Source organism: Mustela putorius, unplaced genomic scaffold, assembly GCF_011764305.1.
Source record: "Mustela putorius furo isolate JIRA1106 unplaced genomic scaffold, ASM1176430v1.1 tig00537350_pilon_pilon_pilon, whole genome shotgun sequence".
In the NCBI taxonomy this organism is placed as follows: domain Eukaryota; kingdom Metazoa; phylum Chordata; class Mammalia; order Carnivora; family Mustelidae; genus Mustela; species Mustela putorius.
The window spans coordinates 2,047,100-2,069,005 of record NW_025422471.1 but is presented as its reverse complement, the minus strand read 5'-3'; the positions used below and the strand labels follow the sequence as shown (position 1 = coordinate 2,069,005).

General features: G+C 33.6%; 1 protein-coding gene across 15 annotated transcripts in view; it reads left to right on the top strand.

The window, feature by feature from the left end:
• Positions 1-21,906, top strand: part of PPIP5K2 (diphosphoinositol pentakisphosphate kinase 2) — a 73,762-nt gene that overhangs the window by 42,060 nt on the left and 9,796 nt on the right. For 4 of the 15 annotated variants that reach the window (XM_004769275.3, XM_004769273.3, XM_004769274.3 and 1 more), the window contains 9 exons: positions 5,197-5,304; positions 5,397-5,513; positions 8,424-8,591; positions 10,142-10,258; positions 10,922-11,095; positions 12,378-12,450; positions 14,021-14,140; positions 15,021-15,083; positions 18,558-18,698. In XM_004769275.3, coding sequence (XP_004769332.1) covers positions 5,197-5,304; positions 5,397-5,513; positions 8,424-8,591; positions 10,142-10,258; positions 10,922-11,095; positions 12,378-12,450; positions 14,021-14,140; positions 15,021-15,083; positions 18,558-18,698 — 1,081 coding nt within the window. The remainder of the gene's footprint in view (positions 1-5,196; positions 5,305-5,396; positions 5,514-8,423; positions 8,592-10,141; positions 10,259-10,921; positions 11,096-12,377; positions 12,451-14,020; positions 14,141-15,020; positions 15,084-18,557; positions 18,699-21,906) is intronic. The other 11 variants (XM_045074513.1, XM_004769277.3, XM_045074515.1 and 8 more) reach the window with 8 other exon arrangements.

The following is a 21,906-nucleotide window of genomic DNA, read 5'->3' as shown; positions in this document are numbered from 1 at the left end:
TGGCAGGGGCTTGAATCTACTTAAAAGATTTCCTCTCACATCTGGTACTTGATGCTGTATGTCAGCTAGAACTTCAGCTGGGATTGTTGACTAGAATACCTATATCTGACCTCTCCGTGTGACCTCCTGCTTCCTCAAAACATGGTGGCTGAGTTCCAAGATTGAGTTTCATAATGGAACAAGCATGTGCAAGACTTTCTTATGATCTAGCTTATGCAGTAACATACTGTCACTTCTACTGACCTGAATTGGTTGAGGCAGTCATAGAGGTTCATCCAAATTCAAGGGTTGGGGAAATAGATCTACATTACTATATGCATGGAGTGTCACTGTCACATTGTAAGATGAGTACTTGGGATTAGATACATTTGGTGGCCATCTTTGGAAAATAGGATCCATCACAATCTGTCTGTTGAATACACAATCCATGTTTCTCCTATATACAAAATTCACTTAATCTCTCATACAGTATTACCTGTCTTATTTTATTACATCATAAACTTGACATCCCAGGTTTCTTCATCTAAGTCAAGTCCAGATATAGATGGGGTTCCTTGGACACAACTCCTGAATGCTCAAGAGCATTCGATCTTAATTCAAAGACCTATGAACTGAAGAGACCAATTATCTATCCTTCAAATATCCAACATACAGTGATGGGTTAGGCATTAGGCATAAGATAACTGCTGTAGATGAACTTTTCAAAAGAGGATAAAACAGAAGGTGCATTGTAGTCACTGGTCCATAGCAATTTAGCGAATCTCCCCAGGTCCATGTTGCCTATTCTTTATTTAGGGCTCTGTCATACTGCCAGGAAGTTGCTTTCAATGGCTCATGGCTTCATAATTTGGGTTCTTGATTGCTTCATCTGGGTCCTCCTTCCTTTAAAATAAAAAGTAGCTCATGTTTGCAGTTGAGTAGTTTTCTTCAACCTGCTTCCTTCCCAGAGAAGTTTGGGGTTCCAAACACATGTTTATTTTTAGCTCAGGTGGTGTTATTTAAAAAAAAAAACAAAACAAAATGGAATAATTTAGAATATATACTGTATTAAACACACCAAACCTAAAGATCTCTTAAGGATAGCCCTTTCTACTTTGGGTTCCTTATGTGGTTACTAAGGGATGGCACTCAGCAATCCTTATTGCTTAATACTGAGCATGTGGAGATACACTCCTAGGATCCCGAGAAAGTGTGTTTCTTTGGAAGATCTGTGAAGCACCTCATTACAGCTTTTGGAGGTCTTAGCAAGTGTTTTTTATAATTGCGCTATGTTATGGCAATCTTGTGTTCCTTTCTTCTCGAAAGTCTGTTAATTACAGCATCGTTTGGTACCTGAAAATGCTGTGAATGAGAAACAGTTTTATTTTTAGACCCAGCAAGCTTCTTTATAATTGACAATTTCCTTGTAGCTTATCTCTCTCCTAGTTTATCACAGGCAGTGAGAAGAATCTTGGTGACATGTTCAGCACTTGTCCTAAAAGTCTCCAAAACTAGTTCATTAGAAATACTTCTTATTTATTTTCCACTGTCTACAGGCTAGTGTTTTCTATACTTTATGCCACTACATAGCAGGAGTTCATTTTCCTGTAGCTTCCAGTAACATTTTTCTTACCATTATATAATCCCTCACCAACAACCTCCTCCAGCCTGTTAGGCTTTCACTAACGCTCTCGTCAGGACCTTTCCAGTGCTCACACGTATGGAGAGTGAGAAAGAAGAGAGAGTCAAGAAAGATTCCTGTATCTCTAATGTAGGTAATTTGGTAGATGATCCTACCATTCACTGATAAAAGTAACACTTGGGAGGAAGATCAGGTCTTCAGAAGGAAAAATAATGAGTTTAGGTTTAGACAGCTTGAGTATATTTGTATGTTAGGATAGAGGTTTGGGTTAAATGTACAGAGTTAGGAAGCCAATATACAAATGATAGCTAAGGTGGTAGCTAGTAATAAGGTTCCCAGGGAGTTTGTCATTGAAATGATAAAATGACATTGTAGGGATTGGCAATGAAAGTGATAGTGTACAAAAGAGACTTAGAAATTTTAATATCTGGTTTCTCAGTACACCCAAACTATAGAATACCTAGAAAAAATTTCACTCTATTGTGTTTTATTTTTTTTATTTTTATTTATTTTTTTAAAAGATTTTATTTATTTATTTGTCAGAGAGAGAGTGAGCGAGAGCGAGCATAGGCAGACAGAGTAGAAGGCAGAGTCAGAGGGAGAAGCAGGCTCCCTGCAGAGCAAGGAGCCCGATGTGGGACACTCTATTATGTTTTATATAACAGAGATATATTTCCATCCATCTCTAAAATTGCAAAAAATAAGAATTTTCCTTCAATTTTCTCTGTATGTATTGGTGTACACATCCGTACACATCTGTTAACAAAGTGGTTCTTAAAAGAAAATGTAGTTTTGTCTTATCTTTTTAATAAAGGGCATTTAGATATATAATGAAGATTGGTCAGTCTCTTTTTAAAAATGTTGTATTTATTTATTTATTTGACAAAGAGAGAGATCACATGTAGGCAGAGAGACAGGCAGAGAGAGAGGGAGGAAGCAGGCTCCCCGCTGAGCAGAAAACCCGATGCAGGGCTCGATCCCAGGACCCTGAGATCATGACCTGAGCAGAAGGCAGAGGCTTTAACCCACTGGGCCACCCAGTCGCCCCTGTTAGTCTCTTGATTCTTAATTTTATCATTAGCCTTGATGAATAGTTAATATTAAAGTTATCCTAAAATTATTTCAGTCCTCTGTTCTCATCAAATTTTCTCATTCCTATGTTTTTCCTTCTTGTTTTAGTTTCTTTGTCCCATTAAGGAATAGCAAAGTGACATCCCTTGCATGCATATGTGCATTATTGAGCTTTAATAAAGGAAATTGTAGGAAAAAATGATACTTAATTAGCAAGTAAGGAACTTAATTTATCCAGTAGTAATGATGGAATTGTTTGTTTTGGGGGAGAAAAACTACTTCTCCTATGTGGTTCCTTTTTGACTCGTACACTTATTTAGAAGGTGGAAGAAGCATGGAAGATACAGAAGCCAGCAGAACAAGCCTGTGGAGCATTTTAGTGAGCAGTGGGATGAAATGGCAACAGATAGGATTGGAGAGCCAGTGCCTTGATGATCCTAAGGGGATTGGGAAACCATTTTTAAGTAAATGGCTTTGGTTGCTGTGTGGACAGCAGATAGTCTGGAGTACATGTTAGAAAACCAGTTTGGAAGTTCTCTCACAGTGACCTGAAGAAAGGTATAACTTGGACTAGGGTAGTGGTAGTAGAATTAGAGCTTGTTGAGTATATATTGCATTCAGCTACATTTTTAAAACAGAAGCTGAACAGCTCCATCCTTTTAAAAATCTGCTTCCAGGATTTCAAAAAAAATTATTTTTCATGTTAGTAAATACATGTAGGATCTTTAATATCATTATGATGTCCCATTTTCTAATATAAAAAAATTAATTTATTTGAACTGTAATTCATTATTGCAGTTCATGTTACCTTTATAAGACCCTATAAGTGGTATCTTAAAACCTTGTTCAGTCTCTCCCCACTTGAAATTTTTTATTTTTTTCAGTGTGAACTGGGTAAAATCTAGCTCTCCATAATGGATTTTATTCAAAAAGGTGTTTGTTAAGGAAACATGATTGTAAGTAAGATTTCAAGGAATGTATTTAATAAGACTTAATTTAAAAAAGATATTTTATAGATTCTTGAATGTTAATTGTGTTCAGGAAGATGCTACTAAATATTATTTAATTTCATATGTTCATTAGACTAGACCTAGGAGAATCTATAACTGAAACACTGAATTAGATATTATTAGATGGTGTTTTCATTAATAATATAGGATCACAAACTCTAATATATCTTTTTACCTACTGAAAATTTTTAGTATTAAATTTAAATCCATTATTTATAGTAACTCACATTTAGTGAAACTCAAATGCTATGCTAATATTCTCCCTTACCAATTTTGAAAAAAACGCAGATACATCTTTGCATATATTCCTACCGCAAATACACAAGCAGGCACGTGCAGACAAACACAGACTCAGTTTTTTCCTCTGGAATGTTGCTTAGGTTGGGAATAGCTTCCCTAATGGCTTTGCATTAGAGCATTTAGAGGTGTGGATATCCATTTATTAAAATGATGCTAAGTATACATGGAAGAATACAAATTATGTGATGTATATTTAACTTTACTTTTCTAGAAACTTCAAAAGGGGAATGCTTCCTCAGAGATGTGTAATGTCTAAATTCGAAAAGTAATACATGCTGGTTTGAGATTTTGTTGTTGTTTTTTTAAATAAGTAATCAACATGTGGTCTTGTAAGTTTAGGCTTTTGTGTGTCAAATTTCATTTTTTAAAACAACAGAAATCTTCTGAAGTCCAAAATATTGTATACTCTTACTGTATGCAAAAAATTGTTGTATGCATTTATTTCTAAAGTTTATGACATATGAAATGCAGGAAAGTTTTCTGTGATGTAGACCCTGTTGCGCATTGACTGTAGACTTTGTACTTTGAGTAGTTTTGCCTTTTCAGATAGAATTTTCTACTTCGAATGCTTGTAGTACATTTTCTCTAGGATTCCTTTCAGTTCTCATGCTATATGATTATATGTTTAAATACCAATGATTACCTAAATGAAGATGGAGGAGTGATGAAAGAGATGATAAGATTAATCAAACTTGTAAATATTCCACCTTCTGCTGATTATTTTAAATACCACTGCAGTATAATGAGGCATATTTACTGATAAGTGTGTATTACATACATTGACTATATAATACCGGGAAAAATAGCTCTACTTTTAGAGGATAGTATTCTGTTTATGAAGGGTGATTCCACACTTTGGGAGTTAAGTTTAGCAACTCACTGCCCCTTACTAAGCCTCAAAATACAATGTGCTTTTGTATTTCAGAGATTTTTATTTTTACTTTCTAGAAGCTATTTAAAAAGTCACCATTAGACTTTCTATTACTGCTGATAAGAGATTCTTAAAATACTTTAGCTAAACATAAATAATTTATCAAGACTTAAGTATAGTTGAGTTATTTTGAAAGGTTGAGCATATACGTATTTACCTTATTTGTGTGGTATCACTCAGGATTAAACAAACTACCATAATGAAAATAAAGTGACTTTCAAGTAAAGTGGTATGTGAAAAATGCTTTTATACCTTTTGTTCAGGAATCAAAGGATGAACAGTGGAAACGAGCTATGGATTACTTAAATGTTGTCAATGAACTCAATTATATGACTCAGATTGTGATCATGCTTTATGAAGATCCTAACAAGGTAACAAGAGTTCTTGATTTGTATGTTATTATCAGAGGTAAATAAGTAGCCTGTAGTTTTTCATTTTGGAAATGTTCTATAATATTTTTTAGGATCTTTCCTCGGAGGAACGCTTTCATGTTGAATTACATTTTAGTCCAGGAGCTAAAGGATGTGAAGAAGACAAAAATTTACCATCTGGCTATGGATATAGACCAGCTTCAAGAGAGGTAATAAAGATGAAACTCGCGGTGTTTGGTTACTATAGTTCTAGATTTCTGTAAGAATTTCCTGTTAATATACTTCAGTTTTTACCTCAACTACCAAGTTGCAAGATGATATAAATTTCTTTATGTATGATTTGGGCAGACAACATTTCTAAGCATACTAGACTTTTATATTTTATTTAGATTTTTTGTATTTTTAAGACCAGTATTTAGAATGCTTAACTATAGTTTTAGTTGTTGTATTACTTGAGGACTAGTGCATGGTAAACACTGTGCTAATGAGCACTTGGTACAAATTATTGTTGTTTTAATCCTTACACTAACCTTACAAAGTTAAATATGTATTCAATTTAAAACTTATCACTAAATTATAATTCATATTGATAAATCATACACTTATGATTTAGCTTAATGATGTGTTACAGAATGAACACAATTACAAAATAGCCAGGCAGGTTATATGTAGCGTATTATCGTCATTCCAGAAGACCCCTGTATGCCCCCCTCCCTATCCAACCTCTCTTTCTTCTCCTCAAAGATACATACTGTTATCAACTTTAGCACCATGTTTGAATTATGCCTATTTTTGAACTTTTTATAAATCGCAAAATATATGCTTTTGCGGGAGTGTGAGTGGGTTTGGCTTCTTTCTTTCATTATGTCTATGAAATATATCCATTCTGTTCTTGATTTTTGTTGTCATGTAGGATTACATGGCAACATTAAAGATAAATAAATAAAGTGCAATGTGTTCATCTCTTCTACTTTGATCATTTATTTGTTTCTAGTTTAAGCTATGAAGTTGCTTTCATGAACATTTTTTTTTTTTAAAGATTTTATTTATTTATTTGACAGACAGAGATCACAAGTAGGCAGAGAGGCAGGCAGAGAGAGAGGAGGAAGCAGGCTCCCTGCTGAACAGAGAGCCCGATGCGGGACTCAATCCCAGGACCCTGAGATCATGACCTGAGCCGAAGGCAGCGGCTCAACCCACTGAGCCACCCAGGCGCCCCTCATGAACATTTTTGTACAAGTCTTTTGGTGAACATATGTACACATTTCTTTTGGATATACATCGAGGAGTAAAATTGCTAGGTCATAGGGTGTATATGTTCAAGTTTAGAAAATACAATCAAATAGTTTTCTAAAGATACTGCCATATCCTTGTCAGCACTTCGTATGGTCATTGTTTTTAATGTAGCTATTTTGAAGGCTATATAGTGATATCTTGTCATGGTTTAATTTTACATTATCCTCTGACCAGTAAGGATTAGCAATTTTCATATGTTTATTGGCCATTTGGATATGTTTTTTATGAAGAGCTACTGGCTTAGAACAGCATGATGTTGAATAGAAGTGTTGCTATTAAACACTTCACTCACAGTGCCCATGGGTGGCTCTGTCAGTTAAGCATCTGATTCTTGATTTCAGCTTAGGTCATGAACTTAAGGTTGTGAGAATGAGCCCAAGTCCAGCTCTAGGCTGGTTGTGGAGGCTGCTTAAGATTCTCTCTTTGCCCCTCTCCCCCCAAAAAATAAAATAAAAAAATAAATACTTCTTTATTCTCAAGCTAAAGTAAAAAGTAATGTTCCAAAGAGAACTTTTTGGGATTTTGGTTGAGATTACATAAATTCTGCAGATCAATTTTGAGGGCAATAAACTTACAATGGTAGATCCTCTAGTCCAAGGGGTTGATATAGCTCTGAATTTATTTAGCTGTTTTTGTATCTGTTTGGTAAAATTAAGGGTTTTTATGTCTTGTATCTTCTTTGTCACATTAATTCCTTGTTCTTTATATTTTTATGCTATCATACATGGTTTATTTAAATTTCATTTTGTTTGTTTTAGTGAATAGTGAATTTTAACTCAATTGTGTATGAAAATTTTATAACAGCCTTACTAACATGCTGTTATTAATTCTAATAATTTATCCATGATAATATATGTAAATATATATATAATATATATAAAATAGATCATATCTATTTTCTATAGATAGGATCATATCTATGAATGATGACAAATGTCCAATATGGTATTGAGTAGATTTAATAATGGTGGCCCCACACTAATATTTCAATGATTTATTAACTGTGATGATTGTTATCAAGATTTTAGATATCTCTTAACCAGTTAAAGAAGTTCTTTATTTCCTATACTCCTTAGTTTGATGATGGATTTTATGTACTTCTGTCTGATTTCTTTTGACTAATGTTAGGTTTGTGAGATTTGTTGAATGTAATTGTATTTAGTTTTAGTATGTTCATTGCTATTGCTTTAAAATGTGTTTTACTATATGTATGACTATGCCCCAAGTTACCCTTTCTATTATAGATAGATATTTGGTGTAAGTTGTTTTTAACTTGTTTATCTTTTATCTGGGACTCTATTTCATTCATCAGTGTCCTGGCGCATGGTACACACCCAGTAAATATTTAGTAAGTCATCATATGATTATTTATGCAATCATCACATGTGTTGGGACTATTTGGAACATAATTTAAATGTTCTGAAATTTATAAATTAAAATGCTGTTTTAGTTTGTGCTTATACTGATGATATTCCTGTATAATAAAACTGATCTCTGTTCTTTATTACTGTTACTTATTATTATTTCTTACTTATGTTGACATTTGACGAAATATAATTAAACAGTTGGTTTTGTGTGGCACTTTGTATTGTCACTTATTGTTTAATTTTTCCACTGTGTATTTCTTAAAGTCAGGAACTCTGTCATCTGTCTTATGATACCCAGATTAATATTAGGCTGTTGTAAAAACTCAGTTAATATTGATTCATTTGAATCAGCAAGCTTATATATGTGCCTCAACTAACTTCACAGTTGGTGGTTGAATTTATCATAAGAGACTCTTGCTTTATCTGAATTTTATATGTTGTATTCTTTGCTTATAGAATGAAGGCAGGAGATCTTTTAAAATTGATAATGATGATGAACCACATACTTCTAAAAAAGATGAGATTGATCGTGCTGTGATACTGTTCAAACCTATGGTATCAGAGCCAATTCATATACACAGGAAGTCTCCACTTCCAAGATCTAGGAAGATTCCTACAAATGAAGTAAGTATATGTGTCAGAGCATGTTTTTCATAAAACAAACTAACTATATTTTAATAAAACAGAAAAGAAAATACAGCTTTAATTACGGAGCTTGGGAACCTAACAGATTTTTAATTGTCAACTTTGCCTCTTTCTCTAATTAATATTTTAAAAATAGAGAGGCCGTTAAAAAAGAGAAAAAGCTTTAAGAATCTGGAGCTTTATGTATTATTTTCCTAACAAAGTTGAGTAGACATAGTAAAATAAGACCTTTCTAAAAACTCATCTATTTTTTTCTCCTGTCACGTTAGGTTATTCTAATAAAGAACTTTTTTAAAAGTCTGATTTAATAGGCAGAGAATAATTTTTGCCTGAAAGTAGAGAGGAGCTACCAGAAATGCCTTGACAACAACTGAGTCCAATGACACTGTAAATTAAGTATGAAATTCTAAGTTGTTAGCCTGATTGCACAAATCAGTATAGGAATTTGAAAATGTGAGGAGATAGTTGAAAATGTTACCTTTTGTATTAAGGTCTATAATTAAATAAGGCTAATTCTTATGTTCTCTAATATAATGACATTTAAATAACTACTAAAATAAGATTTAACAGGAAAGCTGAACAGTTGGAATGTAGCTTGTTAAGTAATTCTTTAACACCACTATGCATTTTTTATAATTCAAAAACCTTTATTTTGGGTTATCTGTATTTCCTATAGGCTGATTCTCCCAGCACTGATTGAGATTAGTGCTTATAAATCTTTTCTAAATGCTCAAGTGAAAGTACAGAGCAAGATTTTAAAATAGAAACCACCTTCATCTTTTAAGTTAGAAAAATATCTTTGTTGATCATGACATATGCCAAGTCATGAGAGTTAAATATAACATTTAACTAGCAGTTGGGGAGTAAGAACATAAATAACAACAAAACAGAACTATGCTCATTTCTGTTGCTCCAAATTATACAAAGAGAAGTGCTTTATGATTCTCAAATTTCAAATAAATATGTGGCCCAATTTGACAATTATGTATAGGAAAAACATCCATCAATAAGTAGATTGTGGTAATTTTATAATGGAAATTGTATCCTACTTAGGGTTTCTATAGGGATTGTGATATTTTAAGTTAATTATTAAAGACAATGACTAAGAGCTGTAGAATTTGGGACTGTGTTCTAGTATAGCTTAATTTAAAAATAAGAAACCTGGGACTATGTTCAGGTATCTTTAATTTCAGAAAATTGGGAAGTGACATATTAATAGAACTTAAACATCTGTGTGAGGGCAGTGATTTTGATGTTGTTGAACAAAACAATCTGCACATTAATCAGATTGTTCAAAATTTTACCATTAAACCTTCTGCTCCAGAAAGCTTCTAACACTGATAAAGCCAAATGTGTTGTGAGTCTTCATTTTGCAGCACATTTGTATTTGTAAAATCTTCAACAGAATCACTGCCCTTTGTTAATCTTAAGACGCAGAACACATTTATAAACCTTTTTTCTCATAAATACTTAAATAATTGCTTTCAAGAGATTATTTCTATGCCATGCTAAACTTTTACTTCCATAAGGTAAATTATTCAAGTAAAACCTTGAAGACTTTTTCCAGCGTCCACCATCTCCATGGATATCAGAAGTTTGTACTTCCAAAAGACACACAGAGAAAAAGACTATTCTCTTCATTTTGTGCAAGTAGATTTTACTCTGTCCTCACTGTCTGAAACCTGAACATGCAAACATGTAAATGATGATGTTTGCTGCATGTTTTGCTTACTGAACTCTATAAATAATCTTTGGAGGGGGTAAACAAAATAGCTTGAAAGTGGAAACAAGTGCAATTTGAATCCATTTTACCTCTCTTTTTTAAAGTGTCTGGCAGATAGGTTTTCTTTTCTACATCATATACATTGAAATTTCTGTAACCCTTTGCACAATTCTTTAGTGCTTTGGGCTAGAAGGTTATCCAGTATAGCACAGAATGTCTTGAATATTTAAAATTAAGCAGAATACTTTTATACTTTAAAAGTTGCTAAGACAGAAAATTGTTAAATCTTTCCAGTTTTAAGAGAAAAGAGACAACTATTAAGCAGTATAAATATTTCGTATATTGAAGATAAGGTAATTCCTATAATTGTTATCACATACAATTAGATTTCTAACTCTTCCCATGAATTTCTCAAATATTTGAAATATTTGGCTCCCAAATTACTGTTTAATAGTTTTTTTTTAAAAAATTGATAAATGCGAACAAACTGTATTTTTTTTTCTTTCTGATCATTTGGCTCTGTTGTATCTAACTTTGCATGCTCTGCTTTTTTTTTTTTTTTCTTTGCCCCCTTTCTCACTTCCAGGAAGAGAGCCCCCTGAGTGTGTCTAGCCCAGAGGGTACTGGTACCTGGCTGCATTATACCAGTGGTGTGGGTACTGGGCGTCGAAGACGCAGATCAGGGGAACAAATCACTTCTTCCCCTGTCTCCCCCAAATCATTGGCTTTCACATCCAGTATTTTTGGCTCATGGCAACAGGTTTTTAAACTTTACTTCATTAAACATTTTCCTACCCGCATTCAGAGCAACAAATAGCTGTCTTTGAGGACATCTAATCCCTTATATTTAACATCAGAGTAAATCCTTCTGTATTTTAATTTTCCGTTCATTTAAAAATAAGCTTGTGATACCTGACAATATTTGAGAGAAAGAAACCTCTTACATTGCATGTGTTTAGGATTTTTATTGGGAGGATTTTAAATATCCAGGATTTAAAAATTAATCAATAAATTTTATATTCCTGGAACTTTAGTGTGTTAATAAAAAATTTTAAAAAGGAAAGAAATCTTTTTTGGCATAGTTGTCCTTCAAAACATTCAGAAACAAAATTATGTAATTTGATGGTAAGAAAATTTAATGACCTTCCCCCCCATAATTGAAAAATTAGATTCTATTTGGAATTTGCTGAGAGTATGAACATTTTTTAAACTATCAAAATTTACGTGATCCTGTGTTAATTAGCAGGGTATACCTAATATTAATTATTCTCTCCCTCACTATTCCATTATCTGGAAGTATTCTAATATCTAGTGTGGGGTTTTTTTGAGTTGTATAATATTTTAATGCTCTCTTTATATGAAGATGCAATATATAGGTACCCATTAGTAATATGGGCTGAAATAAAAGGACTTCAGAAGGACTTTCTGTGATGACATTTGGAAATTTAAAATAATAGAATTTTCTTGCTTTTTTTTTTTGCTTTAAGAATGGAAGGTCTGCTGTTATACATGACTTTCCCAAGAATTTCAGCAACTTCCTTTTGGAAATATAATGCATTTGATTATAGGAAAAGGGATTATGGTATCCATTAAGGCTGTGAATATTTAAAGGTTACTCTGATAAAGCCCGTGCATGGATCAGTAATTGTATGGTGACCTCAACAGTCTCTGTCTGTCTTTTCTTTTGTTTGTGATTGTTTTTCCCCCCTTCAAATACAGGAGCTGTGTAAGAGTGGGCATTTGGCTTCTTTTAAGAGTGAAATTATATCAATCTATTAATTGTTTCTTTTCATCTGTCTTGTTTCATACATGATATTTCATTCTGAATGCCTGCTTCGCACCACTTCATTGCAAGGACTTCATATGAAATGGACTCCCTTCAGAAGGGGATCTTGCATGATCTTTCATGTTTTATGTACTTCTACTAATATTTATCATACAGCTTATTAACCTTTGTCTGTCTGGAACAGGCTTCAAATGAAGTATGGACTTTTTAATTGATTTAACTGTTTTGCCTCATTTATTTTGCTTTGCTTCTACAGGTTGTATCTGAAAATGCTAATTACCTGCGAACACCAAGAACTCTTGTGGAACAGAAGCAGAACCCTACTGTAGGTACGTGGTCTAAAGGGAAATTATATTCCAAACCTTCTTCAACTCCCTCTTTTGCACATACGTAAAATTTCAGTGATGAAAGCATGACCAAATGCTATGCTTTAGTTTTAATCTTAACACATACTAATTAAAAAATATTGTACGACTCAAAGTATACAGTAAAGTTTCAATAGAATGAACGAGGAATAGCATTTAATTTGATTTATAACTATTTTGACTGTCTGCAGTGTGAACTACTTAGTCCAGTTGCCAATGCTAGTTTTAATCTTGTATTCTATAAATCAAAATCCCAAAATGTTTTAATTTAGGAATGAAACTTCATTTTCCCCAGTTGATAAGATTGTATATATGCTATTGCAAACAAAAAAGAAACTTCTACTAAAAAGAAAAAAAAAAGAAGCTTCTTTTCTGATTAAAAAAAAATTTTTAAGTGGGAGTGTTTTAAACCCTTTCTTGGTATATTGATTTTCCTTTTGATTATCTCCTAAGGAAAACCAAAGCAAAACTAATGCATAAGTGCAGTTGTTATTCATTATTGACCTATGGAACGTAACTAGTTCTTTGCAAAAAGTGTTGCGAAGCAACATTGAAAAGGACCTTTCTAAACTTAACTAGTTTTAAGCTCATGGTTGGTAAACGATATGAGGTAATGGCATAGTATTTTCTCTATGATTACTTGTCTTAATAAGCTTAATAAAGCATGAATAAGGTTCAACTTTTTATGTACTTTGATCTATATACTAAGTATATGAACTCTTTGTTGATGACTATTTACTTGGGGATCTTCTTTAGTTAATACACACAGCTAATGTTGATAGCTTCTAATATTCCCACATTATCTTCCTTTATGTATCATAATGTATTTGATAGAAATTTTTTTAAACTTTACCAAGTGGTAAAAGTTTTCCTTGGGTATAAAGATTTTTGCTACAAATTAAACATCATTTTATACTGGCTATGTTTTATTTGCTAATAATGTGTTTCATGGGGTCTTATTAATTAAGATCTGAAGTCATTTAAGTATTAGAAACTTAAGGTGATTTAGGCCTGGATGACCTACAAGGAATTGTTCTCACATGGTCTTCTCACAGATTAGTAATTTGCTTTATTTTGTAACATATTGTAACATATACTGATGATTCTTAACTCAGGGGTATCAGAAAAGATTCTTCATTTATAGACATACATTAAAAAATACTGATCTGTTATGACTAGACTTGTGCTAGGAGAGGTTTTTTATATGACCTCATGCAAACTGAATCCCTTATCAACCTAAACTAATTCCTGTGGTAGTATTTTTAGTACTTTTTATATGTATATGTCTAGTTATGGTATAGTTATATTATTTTCCTCAAAGGCAACCTTTTACCCAGTGTTAAATACCTTTATTTGTACATACGATAAATGGTGGTGGTGATTATATTAAAGTTGACATTACAAGTGAATTGTGAGTCTATTGAAGGCACTGCCAGATAAGTGTGGTAAGAGCCATGTTATTGCATGCTGCATGAATTCCCATTGTGAATGGAAGAACACCCGTTGTGTATGTATTTTCTCTAACTCCCATCAGGGTCTCACTGTGCGGGCCTGTTTAGCACCTCGGTGCTCGGGGGTTCTTCAAGCGCACCTAACCTACAGGATTATGCTCGTACTCATCGTAAAAAGCTGACTTCTTCTGGCTGCATAGATGGTATGTGCACATATGCACACACAGATTCATATGCACACCCATGCACACACCCATAAACATACAGTACTTCTCAAAGGCAAGCCTAAGTCCACTGACTGATTCAACTAGAATCCTAGCTCCCTTTGATGACACCTAGCGCCTAAATGACAATCACTGCTTTCTTGTCCATAGCTTGGATCTGTGTTTCATCAGAATTAATTGTAGTTAGACACACAGTACTTATTCAATGACTAGTTTGTTGAAATGTGAAATTTAGAACTGCATCATATGTATTGGTCTTATGGACAGTAAGTAAGCCATATTATAAAGAATAAGTCTCTGATCTTTTAAACTTTTATTCATTGTTATCCCTCATTTTACTTATTGACAGTGATCTAAATGAAATAAAGTAAACAGAACGTTTATAAGTAGAAGAAGATATTTTGGCAATACTTTTATAAAATAAACATAGGATGAGAATATTTTAGAATCCCTAGTTGGAGAGCTTCTCACTCTTGTTAAAATACCTTAAGTGTTAATATTCAGATTGTCTTTTGAGGCTCGTGGAAGCTCGTGCCTGTTAATAGGAACATTTATTAGCCCTTTCAGGATTAGCTTTATTTAAAATGTTTTCTCATATATCCACAAATTTACTTAAGTCAGCAAAACATGGATTTACCAGAATTGCTGGCTCATCCCGCTTTTCTTTCTTTTGTATATTTCATTAAACACTTTGCCTCTATCATCAAGCCATTTTACTTTTAACAGTACCCTCTCTCATTCCCTTCTGCATGTTACCTAATTCTAACCTCCTTATATATTTGTTTTTTCTCTCTTTTTTTAAGTGTTCTTCTTTTGGTAGCTGTTATGAATTTCAGGTACCTGTTTTTCTCTTTCTCAGACGCCACACGCGGTTCTGCTGTTAAAAGGTTTTCTATCTCATTTGCTCGACACCCAACCAATGGTACGTTTTGCTTTTATTTTAAAAGATATTCCCCTGCTTCATCCTTTTTTATTTTTCTTTTATTTCAAACTGTGGGGTATACAGTATCATTCATTTCTTCATTCTTAATTTCAGTTGGCATATAATTCCAACTTACTCACCTGAAGCATTGATACTGTCTAGCTCCCCTTTTCAGCTGTAATTTACATAATCACTTAACATCACTCATCAAACTTTTAAATGACCACAATGATGATGAGTTTTAATACTAAATTAGCACCTAAAAATCCCTTCTAATTTCTCAAGTGATCAGTCTACACAAATTTTAAAAATACAATTAGTATTCTGTTTTCTTTTTAATTCTTAATCATTTTAATTTTTTTTCCTAATTTGTTTTCTGATCACGTGGTTGTTTTATTTAGTTACTTAAAGAAATACAGAGACACGCTTGTCAAATAGCCAAATGAGATGTGTCTTTGAAAAGTTCTTGGGAACTAGGAGATGCAGATTTCACTGTGTAACATCATTTATCTGTGGCTCTTTGTCTAAAGCAAAACTGTGTTTGGTCTGGAGCAGTCTGAAAACTTCATCTAGCCCTCACTTTGTTCTCATGTGGCAATATGGCAATATGGTTTGCTATGGTGAAGCAACCAGTTTTGGCGTTTTTTGTGTTGTTGTTGTTTTTTTTGGTACCACTGTTTTTTGCTAAAATTTGGAGAACTCAGGATAGGAAGAAGACTAGCTGAAAATCTAGAAATCTAATTCAATTAAATTAAATTTCTGAGGCTAACAATAAAATGTTTCGTGCCCATTTTGATAAACTGAATCCTTGCACTACTACTGCTTTCTTACACAGAGCTTGTTCTTCTGGGACAAAAGGGATTATTTACTGATCATTTTAAATAACTGAGGATCAAAGAATTTAAAGGAAAACATACAGATTTTTGCTTTTCTTCGGAGTGAAGTTGCTTTGGTCCCCTAGAAATTTTTTTTTTCTTTTTAACTGCAAATAAATCTTTCAAAAACTCGAGTCAGGTCTTTCAAAAACTTCTATGAAACGAAAGGGTTAAACACAGCTTATAGTCACTCTCCCCTGTCTGGATCCTTTAACAACACACTTAAGTAACAGTGCACTTAAATACTTCCTGGAGGTGGAGTAAGAAGATCTCATCCTCAAACAAGAGAAAACTTGGCCTTAAAGCCTAATGTGCTTTCCATCCCTTGTAGCTCTTTAAATGCTACTTTCTGAAGAAAAAGATCCTTACTTGATACAGCTGCAGCTTCTAAGAACCTCTTAGAAGAAAAACCAAAGTCACAAGAAACACAGAAGTCACAAAATCCTAAGAAGTGACATTGCAGGTTTAAGACTGACTGTAGTTTTTGTGTGGACTGCTTATGTATTTATAGCCAGTATTGCAAGTTTTATTTATAGGAGGAATCTGTGTTTACTGAAGCTTTAAAAAAAGTTTGTGAAATTTAACAGAAACTGGAGTAACTTTATATTCCTTTGGCCGAGACTTTGGCTAAGACCCCACATGTGGGTTTTCCACATGTGTGACTTAATGCATGTAAAATGCATTCTTTTCAACTCTAGAAATGTTTCTTTCGGGTTTTCAAGATTCTTTTTTTTTTCTTTTTAATACTGTGTTGTCTTATCTGTCCTATGAATTGTCATTTGACTCTTTCACTTTTTATTTCCCCTAACGTTTATGTTATTTCCATCTTAATACATATCATGGACTTACCCCTCCCTTCATCTTTAGTTCAAGGAACATGGTGAAACAAGTATCTTCTGACAGTGCTTTACCTTGTTTTCTGGGCCTCTGTGCAGAACACCTACACCTCTATAGGTGCTGGTCCGTTTCCTCTGTGGAATGTCTAGGCTCCAGTGGTATGTTTTCATAGCTTCTAAACATGACAGCAGGGTGGCTTTTTAAATTGCTGCGCTAACCCTTTCCTTGTGCATTAAATGCAAAGTTTACTAAAGATAAGTGGGGAAATATGTCACCAGAGGAACTTACTGTATTGTTATTTGCCTGTTAGGAAATCTAACAGGCAAATGCAAGGAAATAGTTGTTACAAAACATTCTGACTAGAGGAGAAAAAAAATCACATCGTTAAGTTTCGTGTAATGCCAAGAAAGGGTTTGCGTGTATTTGCATGAATCCTGTACTGTAAAAAACAATACTTGTGCAAACCTAATTTTTTTAGTGCTTAATTTAGGTGCTTTAACTGCTATTACGGTATAGTTTCTCTTTTGTTTTGTTTTTGAGTATATGTAATGTTACGTCATGCTTTGGTTTGATACCTGAAAAATCAAACAAACCGGTTTTATAAACCTTCTTCTTATTTTCATAGGAAGACTCCATTCTCTTTCAACCATACTTTCCCTACTTCAGCCAAGACTTAGGCAGTTCTCGGGTCACTCTTTCCTCCCCAAATTAAGTAAACAATCAGCCAAGTTTAAAATGAACACATGCCTATTGAAGCAGAGAGTTTTGCAGTCTATTTGAGTTTGATTTTTAATTTTTATTTAATCATATTAGCCTTTATAGAAAATCTTAATTTAAGTGTTAAAAGTATTTCCTTTGGAGGAAAATTAGTTCGTATTTTGCAAAGAATAGCTGCAGAAGGACCTATTATTTCAGTTGTATATGAAAGCAATTTTAAAAGCCATTCCGTTGAATAAAGTTTAAATGAACAGGCTATTCATATAAAAAGCAAATAACCTATATCCTATTTATTAAAAAAAACTGTATTTAAGCATTTTTGTTTCACTGATGGTATTAATAATATATATGTGCATGATTTGTTTCATGGAATTTTTGTATTTCTGTGCCATTGTTGAATGCAAACATGTCTGTATTTTGTATTGCTTTTTACTTGGCTTGACTTTACTCAACTAGCAATTTCAACAATAGCATTATTGAGTTAATTCAAAAAGGTAGGTAAATGTTTTGAATTTTCATTTTCAGCATAAATGAATGAATGTTGTTTACAGGTCACACTAGAGAGTCGTTGGCCTTGGTATGACTAGAAAAGCTAATTTAAATCACTCTTCACAAGTAATTACAACATAATTATTCTTCAATAAGAGGTTAATTTTAGCATTCTGGCATCAGGGACACATTATGGCATCAACTTATTCACCTTTCAAGTAGACCTGAAATTTTAAAGTAAAAACTGAAACAATATAATGTTTTCTGCTTCTCCCCACCCCCAGGTTTTTTCCTTTAAGTATCATTCTTAAATTTTACCAAAATATAGAATGAAATTGTGTGCATGCTATACTATGTGATTACATTTAAAATGAAATCTTTGTCACATCTTGTTCCAATCCCATATTGCATAGCATCTGGCGTCATGACTTCAGAGATCTCGTGTGTTTGCATGTGATAGATTGGAAAGACCTAACCCGCATAGTTCAAAGCAGTGGTTGTCTTCCTTATGTAATGATTTTTTAAATATCCAAATTTTTTTCTTTCTTTTTTTCAGGCTTTGAATTGTATTCCATGGTACCATCTATTTGTCCTCTAGAGACTCTTCACAATGCCCTGTCTTTAAAGCAGGTGGATGAATTTCTTGCTTCCATTGCTTCTCCATCAAGTGAAGTTCAAAGGAAGACCCCTGAAATTTGTAGGAAAATTATTTTATTATTATTATTATTATATCATTTTGTGGCAGTAGATACTATCTGAATATAAAAAGAAATATAATAACAAACTCAAGTAGTGGTAGTGAATAGAATTTTAGGAGAAAAGGGGGTATAGAGGAAGATTATTTGGAATTCTTTAGTGTAATTACTATGCAGTGTGGCGCTTTTCGTGACTCCTCCCAAAAATCTTTCTCCTTCCAGAAAGGAAAAAGAAAAAAAAAATCTAAGACCCAGCAATAGGGATGCCTGGGTGGCTCAGTGGGTTAAAACCTCTGCCTTCGGCTCAGGTCATGATCCCAGGATCTTGGGATCGAGCCCCGCATCGGGCTCTCTGCTCAGCAGGGAGCCTGCTTCCTTCTCTTTCTCTCTCTCTCTCTGCCTGCCTCTCTGCCTACTTGTGATCTCTCTCTCTGTCAAATAAATAAATAAATAAATCTTTAAAAAAAAAAAAAAAAAGACCCAGGAATAGAAGTCAACAGTATAGAGTCGTGGTCTTTTTTTTTTTTTTTTCATATTGTGTGTCATTTTATAATAAGCTTTTAAAAAAATTACAAAATATCATTTGTCATTAACCTACACAGGCACACATGCCCATCCCCACAACACCTTTGATAAGTAGTCATACTGACTGAGAAGGCACTCTGGACTAAAGAGAACAGATTAGGACGGAAGGGTTTTCAAGTTATATTCCTCAGAAAATAATTCTGAAAATGTTCATTCATTGTATGAAGAAAAGGGATTCATGGCTCAGGAAGTTTTGGAAACTGTTTATTATATTCCCCCTCCCTTTAGAGAGATAGAGTTATATTTGTGTAGAAATAGCTAAGATTCTTCTGTCAGGAAAGCTGTATACCTAGATTTTCCAAAACTTATTTTTTGAAAAAACATAATTTTGGTGACACATTCTTTAGCACTGTTGTAAGGGACATCATTTTGGGAAACCTGTAGAGCTACCTTTTGGGGTGTGAGAAGTCAGTTGACTGCTATCATTCTCAGCTCAATAGGATCCGTCAGCATGTTGGAACTTTAGGAAGCATACAGTTTGGGGAGAGCATGCTCTGCTCTGTTAAGAATCTTGCTGGGGTTAATCATATCTTTGGAAAGTCACAGTCTTTCAATGTATACTTTTCTCCTTTTCGTAAGTTGCATACTGTAAATCTGTTGCTCTGAAGAATGAAGCTGGAGGGCTTGGAATGAAAGCCACTTTCACGTGTTGCTGGGTTCTCTTCTCTGGCTACCACACTGTATTATTCTAGAGAGTTCTGTTCACATTGTATTCTGTCGGAATGGTGCCCCTGCATTTCTGCAGTATAGTGGGCTTCCCTTTTTCTCCACTTCTGGTAGTAGAGGTCAACATTGAATCATTAATGATAATGGAGAGATATCGGGGCATTCTAAAATACTTTTAGAAATGGTTTTAGGAAGTAGGTTTTAATTTCAGAATTTTCATATGAATTATTCTGATTCTGGGAACTAATAATACTGCAAATGAAATAACTTCTCCATGAAGTCAAAGTTAGGAAAACAAAGCATGTTCAGATGCCTTTCTTCTCTGTTAGGTGATAGAATGGACAGTGCTTTTCCTCAGACTGCATTAGAGAACCTGAATGAATTCTCATTTACCCTTTACCCTCTTTATACTTGATGTTTCACTTCTTCCCTGGGCTAAGGTTTTATGATCTTAAAATAGAGATGAAAGAAATATTCTGATTATTAAATTAGAACTTAGGATAGATATCAATGCTAGTTAGACTTTAGAAGATTTTCAGTGAATGACTTAAGGAAAATAGCAATAATGACTTCTGGGTTTTTTTGGAAAGAGAATTGTGGAATATTTACAAAAAAGGATCATCTTTGAAGGTGCATTCATTTCTGTGATGCTGTTACATTATGTTGGCTTTATTTCTGGGGTTAGTGAATTCAGTTCATCAGAGTATATTATTGAGGTATATTAATGAAAAGAAGGATATCAAATTCCTTTTCCAGTTCAGATTAGCTCTTCTCTGAATCATGGATATAAGTTGTACCCCAACCTGTAGCTTTCTTAAAATTTCCTGCCATTGCTTACTAAGGGGACTAGAGGAGAACGTAAATACAGTTAACACAGTTCATAGAATTGGATAAACCTTAGAGTCCATCTGGTTCTTTGGTCTTCAGTCTGTATTCCCAAGAGCTTTTGGAAGTTCCATGAGGACGACGACGCTGAATGGTTAGGCCTTATGTCTTGCATGGCTGCTTCAACCAGAGTATCTCTTTTTATCCATTTTGTTTTAAGATTTCATTTGGGAAAAATTTACTGTTTAAAGAAAAAAACTTAGAATACCATTGAGGAAATCAAGCAGTTAGTGGTCAAGCAAGACTAAAACCCAGGTCTTCTAAAGTATATGGTTTTTTCATTCTTTTTGAATAGTAAAGAAAATAGATGCCAATTAAAAGTTATCTGACTTTTTATTTTTTAATTTATTTTTTATTTATTTTCAGCATAACAGTATTCATTATTTTTTCACCACACCCAGTGCTCCATGCAATCCATGCCCTCTCTAATACCCACCACCTGGTACCCCAACCTCCCACCCACCTGCCAATTCAAACCCCTCAGATTGTTTTTTAGAGTCCATAGTCTCTCATGGTTCACCTCCCCTTCCAATTTCCCCTGACTAACTTTTTTAATTTAATATTTTATACTGTAATTGCAGAATTAATAATAATCATAGTACATTTACATTACTTATACTTAATTCCCTGAACTGTCAGGGAATTTGTATCATGATGTAGACTATATTGATTTTGTGCTGTTTATAATAAAGAAGCTGACATTGTTAATCCTCTGTCACTCAGAAAGTCTTTTTCCTCACTTAGGACAAATTTAATTCCGTGCTAACTAGTAGATAGCTTAAAATGGGACACTAACAATATCTGATGGGGAGGAGGTGTGGAAATGCTAATTGGATAAGTTAAAGAAGGAAGTTAACAGGATGAAAATATGCAAGCGGGAAAGAGCTTGGTAGCAATGTAGTGCCTTACATGGTACTTTAAGGATTTTTTCTTCATTTGTGTATTATGTCATTAATGACTACTTGGAGCTTCCACCAATGGGATTTATATTCATTCAGTGTAGATAGATATCAGCCATCTAAGGCACAGTCGGTGTTATTGGCTCACATATTTTTCAGAGACATGCTGTTTATT